Source organism: Ranitomeya variabilis, chromosome 6 (assembly GCF_051348905.1).
Source record: "Ranitomeya variabilis isolate aRanVar5 chromosome 6, aRanVar5.hap1, whole genome shotgun sequence".
Lineage (NCBI taxonomy): Eukaryota > Metazoa > Chordata > Amphibia > Anura > Dendrobatidae > Ranitomeya > Ranitomeya variabilis.
In genome coordinates, this window is record NC_135237.1 from 578,127,483 (window position 1) to 578,148,002 (window position 20,520).

The 20,520-nt window shown below is 57.4% G+C and overlaps 1 protein-coding gene across 3 annotated transcripts in view; it reads right to left on the reverse strand.

The window, feature by feature from the left end:
• Positions 1-17,466, reverse strand: part of NRBP2 (nuclear receptor binding protein 2) — a 142,805-nt gene extending 125,339 nt beyond the window's left edge. Inside the window, exons 1-2 of one of the 3 annotated variants that reach the window (XM_077271503.1) lie at positions 17,200-17,466; positions 1,624-1,719 (exon numbers count right to left, since the gene is read on the reverse strand). In XM_077271503.1, coding sequence (XP_077127618.1) covers positions 1,624-1,719; positions 17,200-17,232 — 129 coding nt within the window. In that variant the 5' untranslated portion in view covers positions 17,233-17,466. Of the gene's footprint in view, positions 1-1,623; positions 1,720-16,919; positions 17,097-17,199 lie in introns of those variants that run through there. The other 2 variants (XM_077271504.1, XM_077271505.1) reach the window with 2 other exon arrangements.
• Between the last annotated feature and the right edge of the window lie 3,054 nt (positions 17,467-20,520).

Below are 20,520 nucleotides of genomic sequence, written 5' to 3' on the forward strand. Positions count from 1 at the left end.
GGCGGAAGGTCCCTCACCTCGCTAACAAGCCGGACGGTCCCTCACCTCGATAGCAAGCCGGACGGTCCCTCTCCTCGATAACAAGCCGGACGGTCCCTCTCCTCATTAACAAGCCGGACGGTCTCTCTCCTCGATAACAAGCCGGACGGTCCCTCTCCTCGATAACAAGCCGGACGGTCCCTCTCCTCATTAACAAGCCGGACGGTCTCTCTCCTCGATAACAAGCCGGACGGTCCCTCTCCTCGATAACAAGCCGGACGGTCCCTCTCCTCGATAACAAGCCAGAAGGTCCCTCTCCGCGATAGCAAGCTGGAAGGTCCCTCTCCTCGCTAACAAGCCGGAAGGTCCCTCTCCTCAATAACAAGCCGGAAGGTCCCTCTCCTCGCTAACAAGCCGGACGGTCCCTCCCCTCTATAACAAGCCGACGGCCCCCCTCCTCGATAACAAGCCGACGGTCCCTCTCCTGAGTCTGCAGAACACAGTGTCCAGGGCTTCCATCATTTTACATTCCGATACCTCAGAACACAGAACATTTTTCCATTATAAGTGATATTTGGCCCAGAGAAGCATTTCGGGTTTGTGTGGATATTTGGCTTCTCCTCTACATGATGGAGCCATCACTTACATTTGTGGACAGTGCGGTGACCTGTGATCACAGATGATGATTTCCGGATTATTCCTGAGCCCATCAGTGATTCATGCCTGTATAGGATGCGGTGCAGCCCTCACCCGGAGATCACGAGCTTCCGATGGTGAGTGTCGGCCTTGTCCCTTGTGCACATGGATTTCTCCACAATCTCTGGAACCTGATGATTTCTTGGACTGTAAATGGAGGATATTATTTACAGTCTTTGCAGTTTTACGCTGAGGGACGTTTTCTGTAATTGTTCCACAATTTTTAGCTGCAGTTGTCACAGACCAGTGATCCCTGACCATCTTTGCTCCTGGGAGACTCTGCCTCTCTGACACACTCATACTGGTTTCCATCTGTACCACTTACGTCCCAACCGTCCTGAGATTTGTCGTCGTCTTTAGTTTCTAAATTTGATAATTTGCTAAATAACATGGAATATTGTCTGCCGGTCACCGCCCGATCTGTTCTGTGTGATGATGTGCAGAGACCGGAGATTCCCGGATCATCGTGTACATTGTACAATTATGGAGTTGGGGAAGGAGAATATACATCCGGATGTTTACACAGACGCGGGCGCCATTATATACGCACAGTACGGTATACACAGACACCAAAGCTTAATATACTGGAGAAAAGGCTACACTGAAATCACAGGAGCCCGACATCCCATAATGTGGTCAGTGTATGACCCCAGGAGCTCTCTGGCCAATGGTGCGCTCTCACTACAGGGTGCCGGACCCCCCATAGAGTATGGTTCTGACAGCCAGGTACAGTGTCGACCGGAGGACAAAATGGCAGAGCGGAGCGCATGGTGACAGATCCGCCACCAGGCATCAGCCTGAGGTTATAACGTCACGGACTGATATAATGGGGGAATTCCTTATTGACGACGGTGGAACGATCGCCACCGCAAGATTCTGGAGGGTAATATAAGACCCCATATACTGCACTATTAAAGGGGACCTCCAAGACCTCCGATAATCACACACCTGCTCCTTCCTCTTGTGCCAGCGGCCGCAGGGGCTCTCCTCCAGGACTTCACTCTCATCCTCGCTCTCCTCATCCTTCTCCTTCTCTGGCTTCTTCTGTGAGAGAAGAGGAGCGTCAGCGCCATGGCGGTGTACACAGCAAATGTAGGCGCGACACCCAGTGTGTGCGGAGCGGTGATAGGAGCGGTGTAGCTGCGCCGAGTGTGTGCAGAGCGGTGATAGGAGAGGTGTAGCTGCACCCAGTGTGTGCGGAGAGGTGTAGCTGCATCGACTGTGTGAGCGAAGCGTTGTAGCTGCATCGACTGTGTGAGCTGAGTGGTGATAGGAGAGGTGTAGCTGCACCGACTGTGTGAGCTGAGAGGTGATAGGAGAGGTGTAGCTGCGCCGAGTGTGTGCAGAGTGGTGATAGGAGAGGTGTAGCTGCACCCAGTGTGTGCGGAGAGGTGTAGCTGCATCGACTGTGTGAGCGAAGCGTTGTAGCTGCATCGACTGTGTGAGCTGAGTGGTGATAGGAGAGGTGTAGCTGCACCGACTGTGTGAGCTGAGAGGTGATAGGAGAGGTGTAGCTGCGCCGAGTGTGTGCAGAGTGGTGATAGGAGAGGTGTAGCTGCACCCAGTGTGTGCGGAGAGGTGTAGCTGCATCGACTGTGTGAGCGAAGCATTGTAGCTGCATCGACTGTGTGAGCTGAGTGGTGATAGGAGAGGTGTAGCTGCGCCAAATGTGTGCAGAGCGGTGATAGGAGAGGTGTAGCTGCGCTGAGTGTGTGCAGAGCGGTGATAGGAGAGGTGTAGCTGCACCCAGTGTGTGCGGAGAGGTGTAGCTGCACCGACTGTGTGAGCTGAGAGGTGATAGGAGAGGTGTAGCTGCACCCAGTGTGTGCGGAGAGGTGTAGCTGCATCGACTGTGTGAGCGAAGCATTGTAGCTGCATCGACTGTGTGAGCTGAGTGGTGATAGGAGAGGTGTAGCTGCGCCAAATGTGTGCAGAGCGGTGACAGGAGAGGTGTAGCTGCGCCGAGTGTGTGCAGAGTGGTGATAGGAGAGGTGTAGCTGCACCCAGTGTGTGCGGAGAGGTGTAGCTGCATCGACTGTGTGAGCGAAGCATTGTAGCTGCATCGACTGTGTGAGCTGAGAGGTGTAGCTGCGCCGAGTGTGTGCAGAGCGGTGACAGGAGAGGTGTAGCTGCGCCGAGTGTGTGCGGAGAGGTGTAGCTGCATCGACTGTGTGAGCGAAGCATTGTAGCTGCATCGACTGTGTGAGCTGAGTGGTGATAGGAGAGGTGTAGCTGCACCGACTGTGTGAGCTGAGAGGTGATAGGAGAGGTGTAGCTGCGCCGAGTGTGTGCAGAGCGGTGATAGGAGAGGTGTAGCTGCACCCAGTGTGTGCGGAGAGGTGTAGCTGCATCGACTGTGTGAGCGAAGCATTGTAGCTGCATTGACTGTGTGAGCTGAGTGGTGATAGGAGAGGTGTAGCTGCGCCAAATGTGTGCAGAGCGGTGATAGGAGAGGTGTAGCTGCGCTGAGTGTGTGCAGAGCGGTGATAGGAGAGGTGTAGCTGCACCCAGTGTGTGCGGAGAGGTGTAGCTGCACCGACTGTGTGAGCTGAGAGGTGATAGGAGAGGTGTAGCTGCACCCAGTGTGTGCGGAGAGGTGTAGCTGCGCCGAGTGTGTGCAGAGCGGTGACAGGAGAGGTGTAGCTGCACCGACTGTGTGAGCTAAGAGGTGATAGGAGAGGTGCAGTTGCACCGAGTGTGTAGAGCTGGGCTAAGAGCTACTCAGTCCGCTACTGCCGTCTATCCTCCATCTATAACTGCGGACACCGGTCACACGTAGCTCACTGCTCGGTCCGGTACTGCCGTCTATCCTCCATCTATAACTGCGGACACCGGTCACACGTAGCTCACTGCTCGGTCCGGTACTGCCGTCTATCCTCCATCTATAACTGCGGACACCGGTCACACGTAGCTCACTGCTCGGTCCGGTACTGCCGTCTATCCTCCATCTATAACTGCGGACACCGGTCACACGTAGATCACTGCTCGGTCCGGTACTGCCGTCTATCCTCCATCTATAACTGCGGACACCGGTCACACGTAGCTCACTGCTCGGTCCGGTACTGCCGTCTATCCTCCATCTATAACCGCGGACACCGGTCACACGTAGCTCGCTGCTCGGTCCGGTACTGCCGTCTATCCTCCATCTATAACTGCGGTCACACGTAGTTCGCTGCACGGTCCGGTACTGCCGTCTATCCTCCATCTATAACTGCGGTCACACGTAGTTCGCTGCACGGTCCGGTACTGCCGTCTATCCTGCATCTATAACCGCGGTCACCGGTCACACGTAGCTCGCTGCTCGGTCCGGTACTGCCGTCTATCCTCCATCTATAACCGCGGTCACCGGTCACACGTAGCTCGCTGCTCGGTCCGGTACTGCCGTCTATCCTCCATCTATAACCGCGGGCACTGGTCACACGTAGCTCGCTGCTCGGTCCGGTACTGCTGTCTATCCTCCATCTATAACCGCGGTCACCGGTCACACGTAGCTCACTGCTTGGTCCGGTACTGCCGTCTATCCTCAATCTATAACCGCGGTCACCGGTCACACGTAGCTCGCTGCTCGGTGCGGTACTGTCATCTATCCTCCATCTATAACGGCGGTCACCGGTCACACGTAGCTCGCTGCTCGGTCCGGTACTGCCGTCTATCCTCCATCTATAACCGCGGTCACCGGTCACACGTAGCTCGCTGCTCGGTGCGGTACTGTCATCTATCCTCCATCTATAACCGCGGTCACCGGTCACACGTAGCTCGCTGCTCGGTCCGGTACTGCCGTCTATCCTCCATCTATAACCGCGGTCACACGTAGCTCACTGCTCGGTCCGGTACTGCCATCTATCCTCCATCTATAACCACGGTCACACGTAGCTCGCTGCTCGGTCCGGTACTGCCATCTATCCTCCATCTATAACCACGGTCACACGTAGCTCGCTGCTCGGTCCGGTACTGCCGTCTATCCTCCATCTATAACCGCGGTCACCGGTCACACGTAGCTCACTGCTGGGTCCGGTACTGCCGTCTATCCTCAATCTATAACCGCGGTCACCGGTCACACGTAGCTCGCTGCTCGGTGCGGTACTGTCATCTATCCTCCATCTATAACGGCGGTCACCGGTCACACGTAGCTCGCTGCTCGGTCCGGTACTGCCGTCTATCCTCCATCTATAACCGCGGTCACCGGTCACACGTAGCTCGCTGCTCGGTGCGGTACTGTCATCTATCCTCCATCTATAACCGCGGTCACCGGTCACACGTAGCTCGCTGCTCGGTGCGGTACTGTCATCTATCCTCCATCTATAACCGCGGTCACCGGTCACACGTAGCTCGCTGCTCGGTCCGGTACTGCCGTCTATCCTCCATCTATAACCGCGGTCACACGTAGCTCACTGCTCGGTCCGGTACTGCCATCTATCCTCCATCTATAACCACGGTCACACGTAGCTCGCTGCTCGGTCCGGTACTGTCATCTATCCTCCATCTATAACCGCGGTCACCGGTCACACGTAGCTCGCTGCTCGGTGCGGTACTGTCATCTATCCTCCATCTATAACCGCGGTCACCGGTCACACGTAGCTCACTGCTCGGTCCGGTACTGCCGTCTATCCTCCATCTATAACCGCGGTCACACGTAGCTCGCTGCTCGGTGCGGTACTGTCATCTATCCTCCATCTATAACCGCGGTCACCGGTCACACGTAGCTCGCTGCTCGGTCCGGTACTGCCGTCTATCCTCCATCTATAACCGCGGTCACACGTAGCTCACTGCTCGGTCCGGTACTGCCATCTATCCTCCATCTATAACCACGGTCACACGTAGCTCGCTGCTCGGTCCGGTACTGCCATCTATCCTCCATCTATAACCACGGTCACACGTAGCTCGCTGCTCGGTCCGGTACTGTCATCTATCCTCCATCTATAACCGCGGTCACCGGTCACACGTAGCTCGCTGCTCGGTCCGGTACTGCCGTCTATCCTCCATCTATAACCGCGGTCACCGGTCACACGTAGCTCACTGCTCGGTCCGGTACTGTCATCTATCCTCCATCTATAACCGCGGTCACACGTAGCTCACTGCTCGGTCCGGTACTGCCGTCTATCCTCCATCTATAACCACAGACACCAGTCACACGTAGCTCGCTGCTCGGTCCGGTACTGCCGTCTATCCTCCATCTATAACCGCGGTCACCGGTCACACGTAGCTCGCTGCTCGGTCCGGTACTGCCGTCTATCCTCCATCTATAACTGCGGACACCGGTCGCACGTAGCTCGCTGCTCGGTCTGGTACTGCCGTCTATCCTCCATCTATAACCGCGGTCACCGGTCACACGTAGCTCGCTGCTCGGTCCGGTACTGTCATCTATCCTCCATCTATAACCGCGGTCACCGGTCACACGTAGCTCACTGCTCGGTCCGGTACTGCCGTCTATCCTCCATCTATAACCGCGGTCACCGGTCACACGTAGCTCGCTGCTCAGTCCGGTACTGCCGTCTATCCTCCATCTATAACCGCGGTCACCGGTCACACGTAGCTCGCTGCTCGGTCCGGTACTGCCGTCTATCCTCCATCTATAACCGCGGTCACCGGTCACACGTAGCTCGCTGCTCGGTCCGGTACTGCCGTCTATCCTCCATCTATAACCACAGACACCAGTCACACGTAGCTCGCTGCTCAGTCCGGTACTGCCGTCTATCCTCCATCTATAACCGCGGTCACCGGTCACACGTAGCTCACTGCTCAGTCCGGTACTGCCGTCTATCCTCCATCTATAACCGCGGTCACCGGTCACACGTAGCTCGCTGCTCGGTCCGGTACTGCCGTCTATCCTCCATCTATAACCACAGACACCAGTCACACGTAGCTCGCTGCTCAGTCCGGTACTGCCGTCTATCCTCCATCTATAACCGCGGTCACCGGTCACACGTAGCTCACTGCTCGGTCCGGTACTGCCGTCTATCCTCCATCTATAACCACAGACACCAGTCACACGTAGCTCGCTGCTCGGTCCGGTACTGCCGTCTATCCTCCATCTATAACCACAGACACCAGTCACACGTAGCTCGCTGCTCAGTCCGGTACTGCCGTCTATCCTCCATCTATAACCGCGGTCACCGGTCACACGTAGCTCACTGCTCGGTCCGGTACTGCCATCTATCCTCCATCTATAACCACAGACACCAGTCACACGTAGCTCGCTGCTCGGTCCGGTACTGCCATCTATCCTCCATCTATAACCACAGACACCAGTCACACGTAGCTCGCTGCTCGGTCCGGTACTGCCGTCTATCCTCCATCTATAACCGCGGTCACCGGTCACACGTAGCTCACTGCTCAGTCCGGTACTGCCGTCTATCCTCCATCTATAACCGCGGTCACCGGTCACACGTAGCTCACTGCTCAGTCCGGTACTGCCATCTATCCTCCATCTATAACCACAGACACCAGTCACACGTAGCTCGCTGCTCGGTCCGGTACTGCCGTCTATCCTCCATCTATAACCGCAGTCACCGGTCACACGTAGCTCGCTGCTCAGTCCGGTACTGTCATCTATCCTCCATCTATAACCGCGGTCACCGGTCACACGTAGCTCACTGCTCGGTCCGGTACTGCCATCTATCCTCCATCTATAACCACAGACACCAGTCACACGTAGCTCACTGCTCGGTCCGGTACTGCCATCTATCCTCCATCTATAACCACAGACACCAGTCACACGTAGCTCGCTGCTCGGTCCGGTACTGCCGTCTATCCTCCATCTATAACCGCGGTCACCGGTCACACGTAGCTCACTGCTCAGTCCGGTACTGCCGTCTATCCTCCATCTATAACCACAGACACCAGTCACACGTAGCTCACTGCTCGGTCCGGTACTGCCGTCTATCCTCCATGTATAACCGCGGTCACCGGTCACACGTAGCTCACTGCTCAGTCCGGTACTGCCGTCTATCCTCCATCTATAACCACAGACACCAGTCACACGTAGCTCACTGCTCAGTCCGGTACTGCCGTCTATCCTCCATGTATAACCGCGGTCACCGGTCACACGTAGCTCACTGCTCAGTCCGGTACTGCCGTCTATCCTCCATCTATAACCGCGGTCACCGGTCACACGTAGCTCACTGCTCAGTCCGGTACTGCCGTCTATCCTCCATCTATAACTGCGGACACCGGTCACACGTAGCTCGCTGCTCGGTCCGGTACTGCCGTCTATCCTCCATCTATAACTGCGGTCACACGTAGCTCACTGCTCGGTCCGGTACTGCCGTCTATCCTCCATGTATAACCGCGGTCACCGGTCACACGTAGCTCACTGCTCAGTCCGGTACTGCCGTCTATCCTCCATCTATAACCACAGACACCAGTCACACGTAGCTCACTGCTCAGTCCGGTACTGCCGTCTATCCTCCATGTATAACCGCGGTCACCGGTCACACGTAGCTCACTGCTCAGTCCGGTACTGCCGTCTATCCTCCATCTATAACCGCGGTCACCGGTCACACGTAGCTCACTGCTCAGTCCGGTACTGCCGTCTATCCTCCATCTATAACTGCGGACACCGGTCACACGTAGCTCGCTGCTCGGTCCGGTACTGCCGTCTATCCTCCATCTATAACTGCGGTCACACGTAGCTCGCTGCTCGGTCCGGTACTGCCGTCTATCCTCCATCTATAACTGCGGTCACCAGTCACACGTAGCTCGCTGCTCGGTCCAGTACTGCCGTCTATCCTCCATCTATAACCACGGTCACCGGTCACACGTAGCTCGCTGCTCAGTCCGGTACTGCAGTCTATCCTCCATCTATAACCGCGGTCACCGGTCACACGTAGCTCACTGCTCGGTCCAGTACTGCCATCTATCCTCCATCTATAACCACAGACACCAGTCACACGTAGCTCGCTGCTCGGTCCGGTACTGCCGTCTATCCTCCATCTATAACCGCGGTCACCGGTCACACGTAGCTCACTGCTCGGTCCGGTACTGCCGTCTATCCTCCATCTATAACCGCGGTCACCAGTCACACGTAGCTCGCTGCTCGGTCCGGTACTGCCATCTATCCTCCATCTATAACCACAGACACCGGTCACACGTAGCTCGCTGCTCGGTCCGGTACTGCCGTCTATCCTCCATCTATAACTGCGGACACCGGTCACACATAGCTCGCTGCTCGGTCCAGTACTGCCATCTATCCTCCATCTATAACCGCGGTCACCGGTCACACGTAGCTCGCTGCTCGGTCCGGTACTGCCGTCTATCCTCCATCTATAACCGCGGTCACCGGTCACACGTAGCTCGCTGCTCGGTCCGGTACTGCCATCTATCCTCCATCTATAACCACAGACACCAGTCACACGTAGCTCACTGCTCGGTGCGGTACTGTCATCTATCCTCCATCTATAACCGCGGTCACCGGTCACACGTAGCTCGCTGCTCGGTCCGGTACTGCCATCTATCCTCCATCTATAACCACAGACACCGGTCACACGTAGCTCACTGCTCGGTCCGGTACTGTCATCTATCCTCCATCTATAACCGCGGTCACACGTAGCTCACTGCTCGGTCCGGTACTGCCGTCTATCCTCCATCTATAACCACAGACACCAGTCACACGTAGCTCGCTGCTCGGTCCGGTACTGCCGTCTATCCTCCATCTATAACCGCGGTCACCGGTCACACGTAGCTCGCTGCTCGGTCCGGTACTGCCGTCTATCCTCCATCTATAACTGCGGACACCGGTCGCACGTAGCTCGCTGCTCGGTCTGGTACTGCCGTCTATCCTCCATCTATAACCGCGGTCACCGGTCACACGTAGCTCGCTGCTCGGTCCGGTACTGTCATCTATCCTCCATCTATAACCGCGGTCACCGGTCACACGTAGCTCACTGCTCGGTCCGGTACTGCCGTCTATCCTCCATCTATAACCGCGGTCACCGGTCACACGTAGCTCGCTGCTCAGTCCGGTACTGCCGTCTATCCTCCATCTATAACCGCGGTCACCGGTCACACGTAGCTCGCTGCTCGGTCCGGTACTGCCGTCTATCCTCCATCTATAACCGCGGTCACCGGTCACACGTAGCTCGCTGCTCGGTCCGGTACTGCCGTCTATCCTCCATCTATAACCACAGACACCAGTCACACGTAGCTCGCTGCTCAGTCCGGTACTGCCGTCTATCCTCCATCTATAACCGCGGTCACCGGTCACACGTAGCTCACTGCTCAGTCCGGTACTGCCGTCTATCCTCCATCTATAACCGCGGTCACCGGTCACACGTAGCTCGCTGCTCGGTCCGGTACTGCCGTCTATCCTCCATCTATAACCACAGACACCAGTCACACGTAGCTCGCTGCTCAGTCCGGTACTGCCGTCTATCCTCCATCTATAACCGCGGTCACCGGTCACACGTAGCTCACTGCTCGGTCCGGTACTGCCGTCTATCCTCCATCTATAACCACAGACACCAGTCACACGTAGCTCGCTGCTCGGTCCGGTACTGCCGTCTATCCTCCATCTATAACCACAGACACCAGTCACACGTAGCTCGCTGCTCAGTCCGGTACTGCCGTCTATCCTCCATCTATAACCGCGGTCACCGGTCACACGTAGCTCACTGCTCGGTCCGGTACTGCCATCTATCCTCCATCTATAACCACAGACACCAGTCACACGTAGCTCGCTGCTCGGTCCGGTACTGCCGTCTATCCTCCATCTATAACCACAGACACCAGTCACACGTAGCTCGCTGCTCGGTCCGGTACTGCCGTCTATCCTCCATCTATAACCGCGGTCACCGGTCACACGTAGCTCACTGCTCAGTCCGGTACTGCCGTCTATCCTCCATCTATAACCGCGGTCACCGGTCACACGTAGCTCACTGCTCAGTCCGGTACTGCCATCTATCCTCCATCTATAACCACAGACACCAGTCACACGTAGCTCGCTGCTCGGTCCGGTACTGCCGTCTATCCTCCATCTATAACCGCAGTCACCGGTCACACGTAGCTCGCTGCTCAGTCCGGTACTGTCATCTATCCTCCATCTATAACCGCGGTCACCGGTCACACGTAGCTCGCTGCTCGGTCCGGTACTGCCGTCTATCCTCCATCTATAACCACAGACACCAGTCACACGTAGCTCGCTGCTCAGTCCGGTACTGCCGTCTATCCTCCATCTATAACCGCGGTCACCGGTCACACGTAGCTCACTGCTCGGTCCGGTACTGCCATCTATCCTCCATCTATAACCACAGACACCAGTCACACGTAGCTCACTGCTCGGTCCGGTACTGCCATCTATCCTCCATCTATAACCACAGACACCAGTCACACGTAGCTCGCTGCTCGGTCCGGTACTGCCGTCTATCCTCCATCTATAACCGCGGTCACCGGTCACACGTAGCTCACTGCTCAGTCCGGTACTGCCGTCTATCCTCCATCTATAACCACAGACACCAGTCACACGTAGCTCACTGCTCGGTCCGGTACTGCCGTCTATCCTCCATGTATAACCGCGGTCACCGGTCACACGTAGCTCACTGCTCAGTCCGGTACTGCCGTCTATCCTCCATCTATAACCACAGACACCAGTCACACGTAGCTCACTGCTCAGTCCGGTACTGCCGTCTATCCTCCATGTATAACCGCGGTCACCGGTCACACGTAGCTCACTGCTCAGTCCGGTACTGCCGTCTATCCTCCATCTATAACCGCGGTCACCGGTCACACGTAGCTCACTGCTCAGTCCGGTACTGCCGTCTATCCTCCATCTATAACTGCGGACACCGGTCACACGTAGCTCGCTGCTCGGTCCGGTACTGCCGTCTATCCTCCATCTATAACTGCGGTCACACGTAGCTCACTGCTCGGTCCGGTACTGCCGTCTATCCTCCATGTATAACCGCGGTCACCGGTCACACGTAGCTCACTGCTCAGTCCGGTACTGCCGTCTATCCTCCATCTATAACCACAGACACCAGTCACACGTAGCTCACTGCTCAGTCCGGTACTGCCGTCTATCCTCCATGTATAACCGCGGTCACCGGTCACACGTAGCTCACTGCTCAGTCCGGTACTGCCGTCTATCCTCCATCTATAACCGCGGTCACCGGTCACACGTAGCTCACTGCTCAGTCCGGTACTGCCGTCTATCCTCCATCTATAACTGCGGACACCGGTCACACGTAGCTCGCTGCTCGGTCCGGTACTGCCGTCTATCCTCCATCTATAACTGCGGTCACACGTAGCTCGCTGCTCGGTCCGGTACTGCCGTCTATCCTCCATCTATAACTGCGGTCACCAGTCACACGTAGCTCGCTGCTCGGTCCAGTACTGCCGTCTATCCTCCATCTATAACCACGGTCACCGGTCACACGTAGCTCGCTGCTCAGTCCGGTACTGCCGTCTATCCTCCATCTATAACCGCGGTCACCGGTCACACGTAGCTCACTGCTCGGTCCAGTACTGCCATCTATCCTCCATCTATAACCACAGACACCAGTCACACGTAGCTCACTGCTCAGTCCGGTACTGCCGTCTATCCTCCATCTATAACCGCGGTCACCGGTCACACGTAGCTCACTGCTCGGTCCAGTACTGCCATCTATCCTCCATCTATAACCACAGACACCAGTCACACGTAGCTCACTGCTCAGTCCAGTACTGCCATCTATCCTCCATCTATAACCACAGACACCAGTCACACGTAGCTCGCTGCTCGGTCCGGTACTGCCGTCTATCCTCCATCTATAACCGCGGTCACCGGTCACACGTAGCTCACTGCTCGGTCCGGTACTGCCGTCTATCCTCCATCTATAACCGCGGTCACCAGTCACACGTAGCTCGCTGCTCGGTCCGGTACTGCCATCTATCCTCCATCTATAACCACAGACACCGGTCACACGTAGCTCGCTGCTCGGTCCGGTACTGCCGTCTATCCTCCATCTATAACTGCGGACACCGGTCACACATAGCTCGCTGCTCGGTCCAGTACTGCCATCTATCCTCCATCTATAACCGCGGTCACCGGTCACACGTAGCTCGCTGCTCGGTCCGGTACTGCCGTCTATCCTCCATCTATAACCGCGGTCACCGGTCACACGTAGCTCGCTGCTCGGTCCGGTACTGCCGTCTATCCTCCATCTATAACCACAGACACCAGTCACACGTAGCTCACTGCTCGGTGCGGTACTGTCATCTATCCTCCATCTATAACCGCGGTCACCGGTCACACGTAGCTCGCTGCTCGGTCCGGTACTGCCATCTATCCTCCATCTATAACCACAGACACCGGTCACACGTAGCTCACTGCTCGGTCCGGTACTGCCGTCTATCCTCCATCTATAACCGCGGTCACCGGTCACACGTAGCTCACTGCTCGGTCCGGTACTGCCGTCTATCCTCCATCTATAACCGCGGTCACCGGTCACACGTAGCTCACTGCTCGGTCCGGTACTGCCGTCTATCCTCCATCTATAACCGCGGTCACCGGTCACACGTAGCTCACTGCTCGGTCCGGTACTGCCGTCTATCCTCCATCTATAACTGCGGACACCGGTCACACGTAGCTCGCTGCTCGGTCCGGTACTGCCGTCTATCCTCCATCTATAACTGCGGACACCGGTCACACGTAGCTCACTGCACGGTCCGGTACTGCCGTCTATCCTCCATGTATAACCGCGGTCACCGGTCACACGTAGCTCACTGCTCGGTCCGGTACTGCCGTCTATCCTCCATCTATAACCGCGGTCACCGGTCACACGTAGCTCACTGCTCGGTCCAGTACTGCCGTCTATCCTCCATCTATAACCGCGGTCACCGGTCACACGTAGCTCACTGCTCGGTCCGGTACTGCCGTCTATCCTCCATGTATAACCGCGGTCACCGGTCACACGTAGCTCACTGCTCGGTCCGGTACTGCCGTCTATCCTCCATCTATAACCGCGGTCACCGGTCACACGTAGCTCACTGCTCGGTCCGGTACTGCCGTCTATCCTCCATGTATAACCGCGGTCACCGGTCACACGTAGCTCGCTGCTCGGTCCGGTACTGCCATCTATCCTCCATCTATAACCGCGGACACCGGTCACACGTAGCTCGCTGCTCGGTCCGGTACTGCCGTCTATCCTCCATCTATAACCGCGGTCACCGGTCACACGTAGCTCGCTGCTCGGTCCGGTACTGCCGTCTATCCTCCATCTATAACCGCGGACACCGGTCACACGTAGCTCGCTGCTCGGTCCGGTACTGCCGTCTATGCTCCATCTATAACCGCGGACACCGGTCACACGTAGCTCACTGCTCGGTCCGGTACTGTCATCTATCCTCCATCTATAACCGCGGTCACCGGTCACACGTAGCTCGCTGCTCGGTCCGGTACTGCCGTCTATCCTCCATCTATAACCGCGGTCACCGGTCACACGTAGCTCACTGCTCGGTCCGGTACTGCCGTCTATCCTCCATGTATAACCGCGGTCACCGGTCACACGTAGCTCGCTGCTCGGTCCGGTACTGCCGTCTATCCTCCATCTATAACCGCGGTCACCGGTCACACGTAGCTCGCTGCTCGGTCCGGTACTGCCATCTATCCTCCATCTATAACCGCGGTCACCGGTCACACGTAGCTCACTGCTCGGTCCGGTACTGCCGTCTATCCTCCATCTATAACCGCGGTCACCGGTCACACGTAGCTCGCTGCTCGGTCCGGTACTGCCATCTATCCTCCATCTATAACCACAGACACCAGTCACACGTAGCTCGCTGCTCGGTCCGGTACTGCCGTCTATCCTCCATCTATAACTGCAGACACCGGTCACACGTAGCTCGCTGCTCGGTCCGGTACTGCCATCTATCCTCCATCTATAACCACAGACACCAGTCACACGTAGCTCACTGCTTGGTCCGGTACTGCCATCTATCCTCCATCTATAACCACAGACACCAGTCACACGTAGCTCACTGCTTGGTCCGGTACTGCCGTCTATCCTCCATCTATAACCACAGACACCAGTCACACGTAGCTCACTGCTCAGTCCGGTACTGCCGTCTATCCTCCATCTATAACCGCGGACACCGGTCACACGTAGCTCGCTGCTTGGTCCGGTACTGCCGTCTATCCTCCATCTATAACCACAGACACCAGTCACACGTAGCTCGCTGCTCGGTCCGGTACTGCCGTCTATCCTCCATGTATAACCGCGGACACCGGTCACACGTAGCTCGCTGCTCGGTCCGGTACTGCCATCTATCCTCCATCTATAACCACAGACACCAGTCACACGTAGCTCACTGCTCGGTCCGGTACTGCCGTCTATCCTCCATGTATAACCGCGGACACCGGTCACACGTAGCTCGCTGCTCGGTCCGGTACTGCCGTCTATCCTCCATCTATAACCGCGGTCACCGGTCACACGTAGCTCACTGCACGGTCCGGTACTGCCGTCTATCCTCCATCTATAACTGCGGTCACCGGTCACACGTAGCTCACTGCTCGGTCCGGTACTGCCGTCTATCCTCCATCTATAACCGCGGTCACCGGTCACACGTAGCTCACTGCTCGGTCCGGTACTGCCGTCTATCCTCCATCTATAACCGCGGACACCGGTCACACGTAGCTCGCTGCTCGGTCCGGTACTGCCGTCTATCCTCCATCTATAACCGCGGTCACCGGTCACACATAGCTCACTGCTCGGTCCGGTACTGCCGTCTATCCTCCATCTATAACTGCGGACACCGGTCACACGTAGCTCACTGCTCGGTCCGGTACTGCCGTCTATCCTCCATCTATAACCGCGGACACCGGTCACACGTAGCTCGCTGCTCGGTCCGGTACTGCCGTCTATCCTCCATCTATAACCGCGGTCACCGGTCACACGTAGCTCGCTGCTCGGTCCGGTACTGCCGTCTATCCTCCATCTATAACCGCGGACACCGGTCACACGTAGCTCGCTGCTCGGTCCGGTACTGCCGTCTATCCTCCATCTATAACCGCGGACACCGGTCACACGTAGCTCACTGCTCGGTCCGGTACTGCCGTCTATCCTCCATCTATAACTGCGGTCACCGGTCACACATAGCTCACTGCTCGGTCCGGTACTGCCGTCTATCCTCCATCTATAACTGCGGTCACCGGTCACACGTAGCTCACTGCTCAGTCCGGTACTGCCGTCTATCCTCCATCTATAACCGCGGACACCGGTCACACGTAGCTCGCTGCTCGGTCCGGTACTGCCGTCTATCCTCCATCTATAACCGCGGACACCGGTCACACGTAGCTCACTGCTCGGTCCGGTACTGCCGTCTATCCTCCATCTATAACTGCGGACACCGGTCACACATAGCTCGCTGCTCGGTCCGGTACTGCCATCTATCCTCCATCTATAACCGCGGTCACACGTAGCTCACTGCTCGGTCCGGTACTGCTGTCTATCCTCCATCTATAAATGCGGACACCGGTCACACGTAGCTAGCTGCTCGGTCCGGTACTGCCGTCTATCCTCCATCTATAACTGCGGACACCGGTCACACGTAGCTCACTGCTCGGTCCGGTACTGCCGTCTATCCTCCATCTATAACTGAGGACACCGGTCACACGTAGCTCGCTGCTCGGTCCGGTACTGCCGTCTATCCTCCATCTATAACCGCGGTCACCGGTCACACGTAGCTCACTGCTCGGTCCGGTACTGCCATCTATCCTCCATCTATAACCACAGACACCAGTCACACGTAGCTCGCTGCTCGGTCCGGTACTGCCATCTATCCTCCATCTATAACCACAGACACCAGTCACACGTAGCTCACTGCTCGGTCCGGTACTGCCATCTATCCTCCATCTATAACCACAGACACCAGTCACACGTAGCTCACTGCTCGGTCCGGTACTGCCGTCTATCCTCCATCTATAACCGCGGTCACCGGTCACACGTAGCTCGCTGCTCGGTCCGGTACTGCCGTCTATCCTCCATGTATAACCGCGGACACCGGTCACACGTAGCTCGCTGCTCGGTGCGGTACTGCCGTCTATCCTCCATCTATAACCACAGACACCAGTCACACGTAGCTCGCTGCTCGGTCCGGTAGTGCCGTCTATCCTCCATCTATAACCGCGGTCACACGTAGCTCGCTGCTCGGTCCGGTACTGCCGTCTATCCTCCATCTATAACCGCGGTCACCGGCCACACATAGCTCGCTGCTCGGTCCGGTACTGCCGTCTATCCTCAGCTTACACATCACTCCGCACAGGAGCTGCGTACCTGCCCCACTGACCTCTGCACGGACACAGAAGGGGCCACTTGTTCTCGTCCCTAGAACTACCCCGCTGTTAACCCTTCACGTTCCAGGGAGCGCGCTGCACCGGGGGGCTCTGGCTGTGTCGGTGTTATTAACCCTTTCCCCGTGGTGCGCAGCAGCTGTTACTCCAGGTGGCGGAGTGCCGCGCTGTGCCGGTCCCCCGCGGGCAGTGGAGGGTTAATGAGGACAGCTGTGAGCGCCGTGGGCAGAGGCGGTGTTAACCCTTCCCGCGCTGCAGCTTACCTCAGCCTGTGCAGATGCCATGTGCAGCGCCATCCTGTGGCGAGGCGTCCAGATGTGGGCAGAGCAGGGTAATGGCCGCACGTCTCCAGAGGACGAGCTGCAGCCTGCGCGGTGTCCGAGCCCACCGTGCCGTCACCCTGCGCGGTGTCCGAGCCCACCGTGCCGTCACCCTGCGCGGTGTCCGAGCCCACCGTGCCGTCACCCTGCGCGGTGTCCGAGCCCACCGTGCCGTCACCCTCCCAGGATCCGGGCAGCGGCTCGGCTTGTGGTGGAGGCTGCAGCGCCCTCTACTGGAGCCTGTCATGTCCTGCGACTCCTTCTATCGCCTCACACAATCCGGGGGCCAAGAAATGAAGGAAAGAGAAACCTCCGCCGTCCTGACCGCTGCGCCGATCCCAGCTCAGCTCAGCTGTTCCTGTCACAGCGTATGGTGCCAGTGTGCACGGAGTCCGCAGTGCCGTGTGACCCAAGGACCCACTGAATCCACTGACCAACCGACACCACACACCGACCGACACCACACACTGACACCGCTGACCAACACCGCACACTGACACCGCTGACTGACCGACACCACACACTGACAGACCGACACCGCACACTGACAGACCGACACCGCACACTGACAGACCGACACCGCACACTGACAGCACCGACCGACACCGCACACTGACAGCACCGACCGACACCACACACTGACAGCACCGACCGACACCGCACACTGACAGACCGACACCGCACACTGACAGACCGACACCGCACACTGACAGCACCGACCGACACCGCACACTGACAGACCGACACCACACACTGACAGCACCGACCGACACCACACACTGACAGACCGACACCGCACACTGACAGCACCGACACCACACACTGACAGCACCGACACCGCACACTGACAGACCGACACCGCACACTGACAGACCGACACCGCACACTGACAGACCGACACCGCACACTGACAGCACTGACCGACACCACACACTGACAGCACCGACCGACACCGCACACTGACAGACCGACACCGCACACTGACAGACCGACACCACACACTGACAGACCGACACCGCACACTGACAGCACCGACACCGCACACTGACAGACCGACACCGCACACTGACAGCACCGACCGACACCGCACACTGACAGACCGACACCACACACTGACAGCACCGACCGACACCACACACTGACAGCACCGACCGACACCGCACACTGACAGCATCGACACCGCACACTGACAGACCGACACCGCACACTGACAGACCGACACCGCACACTGACAGACCGACACCGCACACTGACACACCGACACCGCACACTGACAGACCGACACCGCACACTGACAGCACCGACACCGCACACTGACAGCACCGACACCGCACACTGACAGACCGACACCGCACACTGACAGTACCGACCGACACCGCACACTGACAGACCGACACCGCACACTGACAGACCGACACCACACACTGACAGACCGACACCACACACTGACAGACCGACACCACACACTGACAGCACCGACCGACACCGCACACTGACAGCACCGACACCGCACACTGACAGACCGACACCGCACACTGACAGACCGACACCGCACACTGACAGACCGACACCGCACACTGACAGACCGACACCGCACACTGACAGACCGACACCACACACTGACAGCACCGACACCGCACACTGACAGCACCGACCGACACCGCACACTGACAGACCGACACCGCACACTGACAGACCGACACCACACACTGACAGCACCGACCGACACCACACACTGACAGCACCGACACCGCACACTGACAGACCGACACCGCACACTGACAGCACCGACACCACACACTGACAGCACCGACACCGCACACTGACAGCACTATATGGGGGAAACAATGGGAATACACCAAATGAAACTATAGAATGATATAGGGGTGATACATGCATATACACAAATACTTGTGACTGTACATATAGTATTAGTTACCCCTCCACGGTGATAGCCAGAAAGTGCAAGAGAGTGGTGACCACTCAAAAGAGAAACCAACAAGACTCAAACGAATGGATTTATAGAGAGAACAAATGATGTATGTATATATATGAGGCATCGTGATTACTCGCTAATCCCGCCCCCTGCACAGTAGCTCCGCCCCCACATGTCATCACACATAATCCCGCCCGTCACCCCATTACCACACACAATCCCGCCCCCCCACCACATTACCATACACAATCCCGCCCCCACCACATTACCACACACAATCCTGCCCCCCCCACCACATTAGCACACACAATCCCGCCCCCCACATTACCACACACAATCCCGCCCCCCACCACATACAATCCCACCCCCACCACATCACCACACACAATCCCGCCCCCACCACATTACCACACACAATCCCGCCCCCCACCACATCACCACACACAATCCTGCCCCCCCACCATATTACCACACAATCCCGCCCCCCCACCACATTACCATACATAATCCCGCCCCCCACCACATTACCACACATAATCCCGCCCCCCACCACATTACCACACATAATCCCGCCCCCCCACATTACCACACATAATCCCACCCCCTTACCCCATTACCACACGAGGCTCCGTCCCTCCACATTACCATACGAGACTCCGTCCCTCCACATTACCACACGAGGCTCCATCCCCACACATTACCATACGAGGCTCCATTCCCACACATTACCACACGAGGCTCCGTCCCCGCACATTACCACACGAGGCTCCGTCCCCTCCACATTACCACACGAGGCTCCGTCCTCACACATTACAACACGAGGCTCCGTCCCCGCACATTACCACACGAGGCTCCGTCCCCTCCACATTACCACACGAGGCTCCATCCCCACACATTACCACACGAGGCTCCGTCCCCACACATTACCACACGAGGCTCCGTCCCCACACATTACCACACGAGGCTCCGTCCCCACACATTACCACACGAGGCTCCGTCCCCGCACATTACCACACGAGGCTCCGTCCCCGCACATTACCACACGAGGCTCCGTCCCCTCCACATTACCACACGAGGCTCCGTCCTCACACATTACAACACGAGGCTCCGTCCCCGCACATTACCACACAAGGCTCCGTCCCCTCCACATTACCACACGAGGCTCCGTCCCCTCCACATTACCACACGAGGCTCCGTCCCCTCCACATTACCACACGAGGCTCCGTCCTCACACATTACAACACGAGGCTCCGTCCCCGCACATTACCACACGAGGCTCCGTCCCCTCCACATTACCACACGAGGCTCCGTCCCCTCCACATTACCAC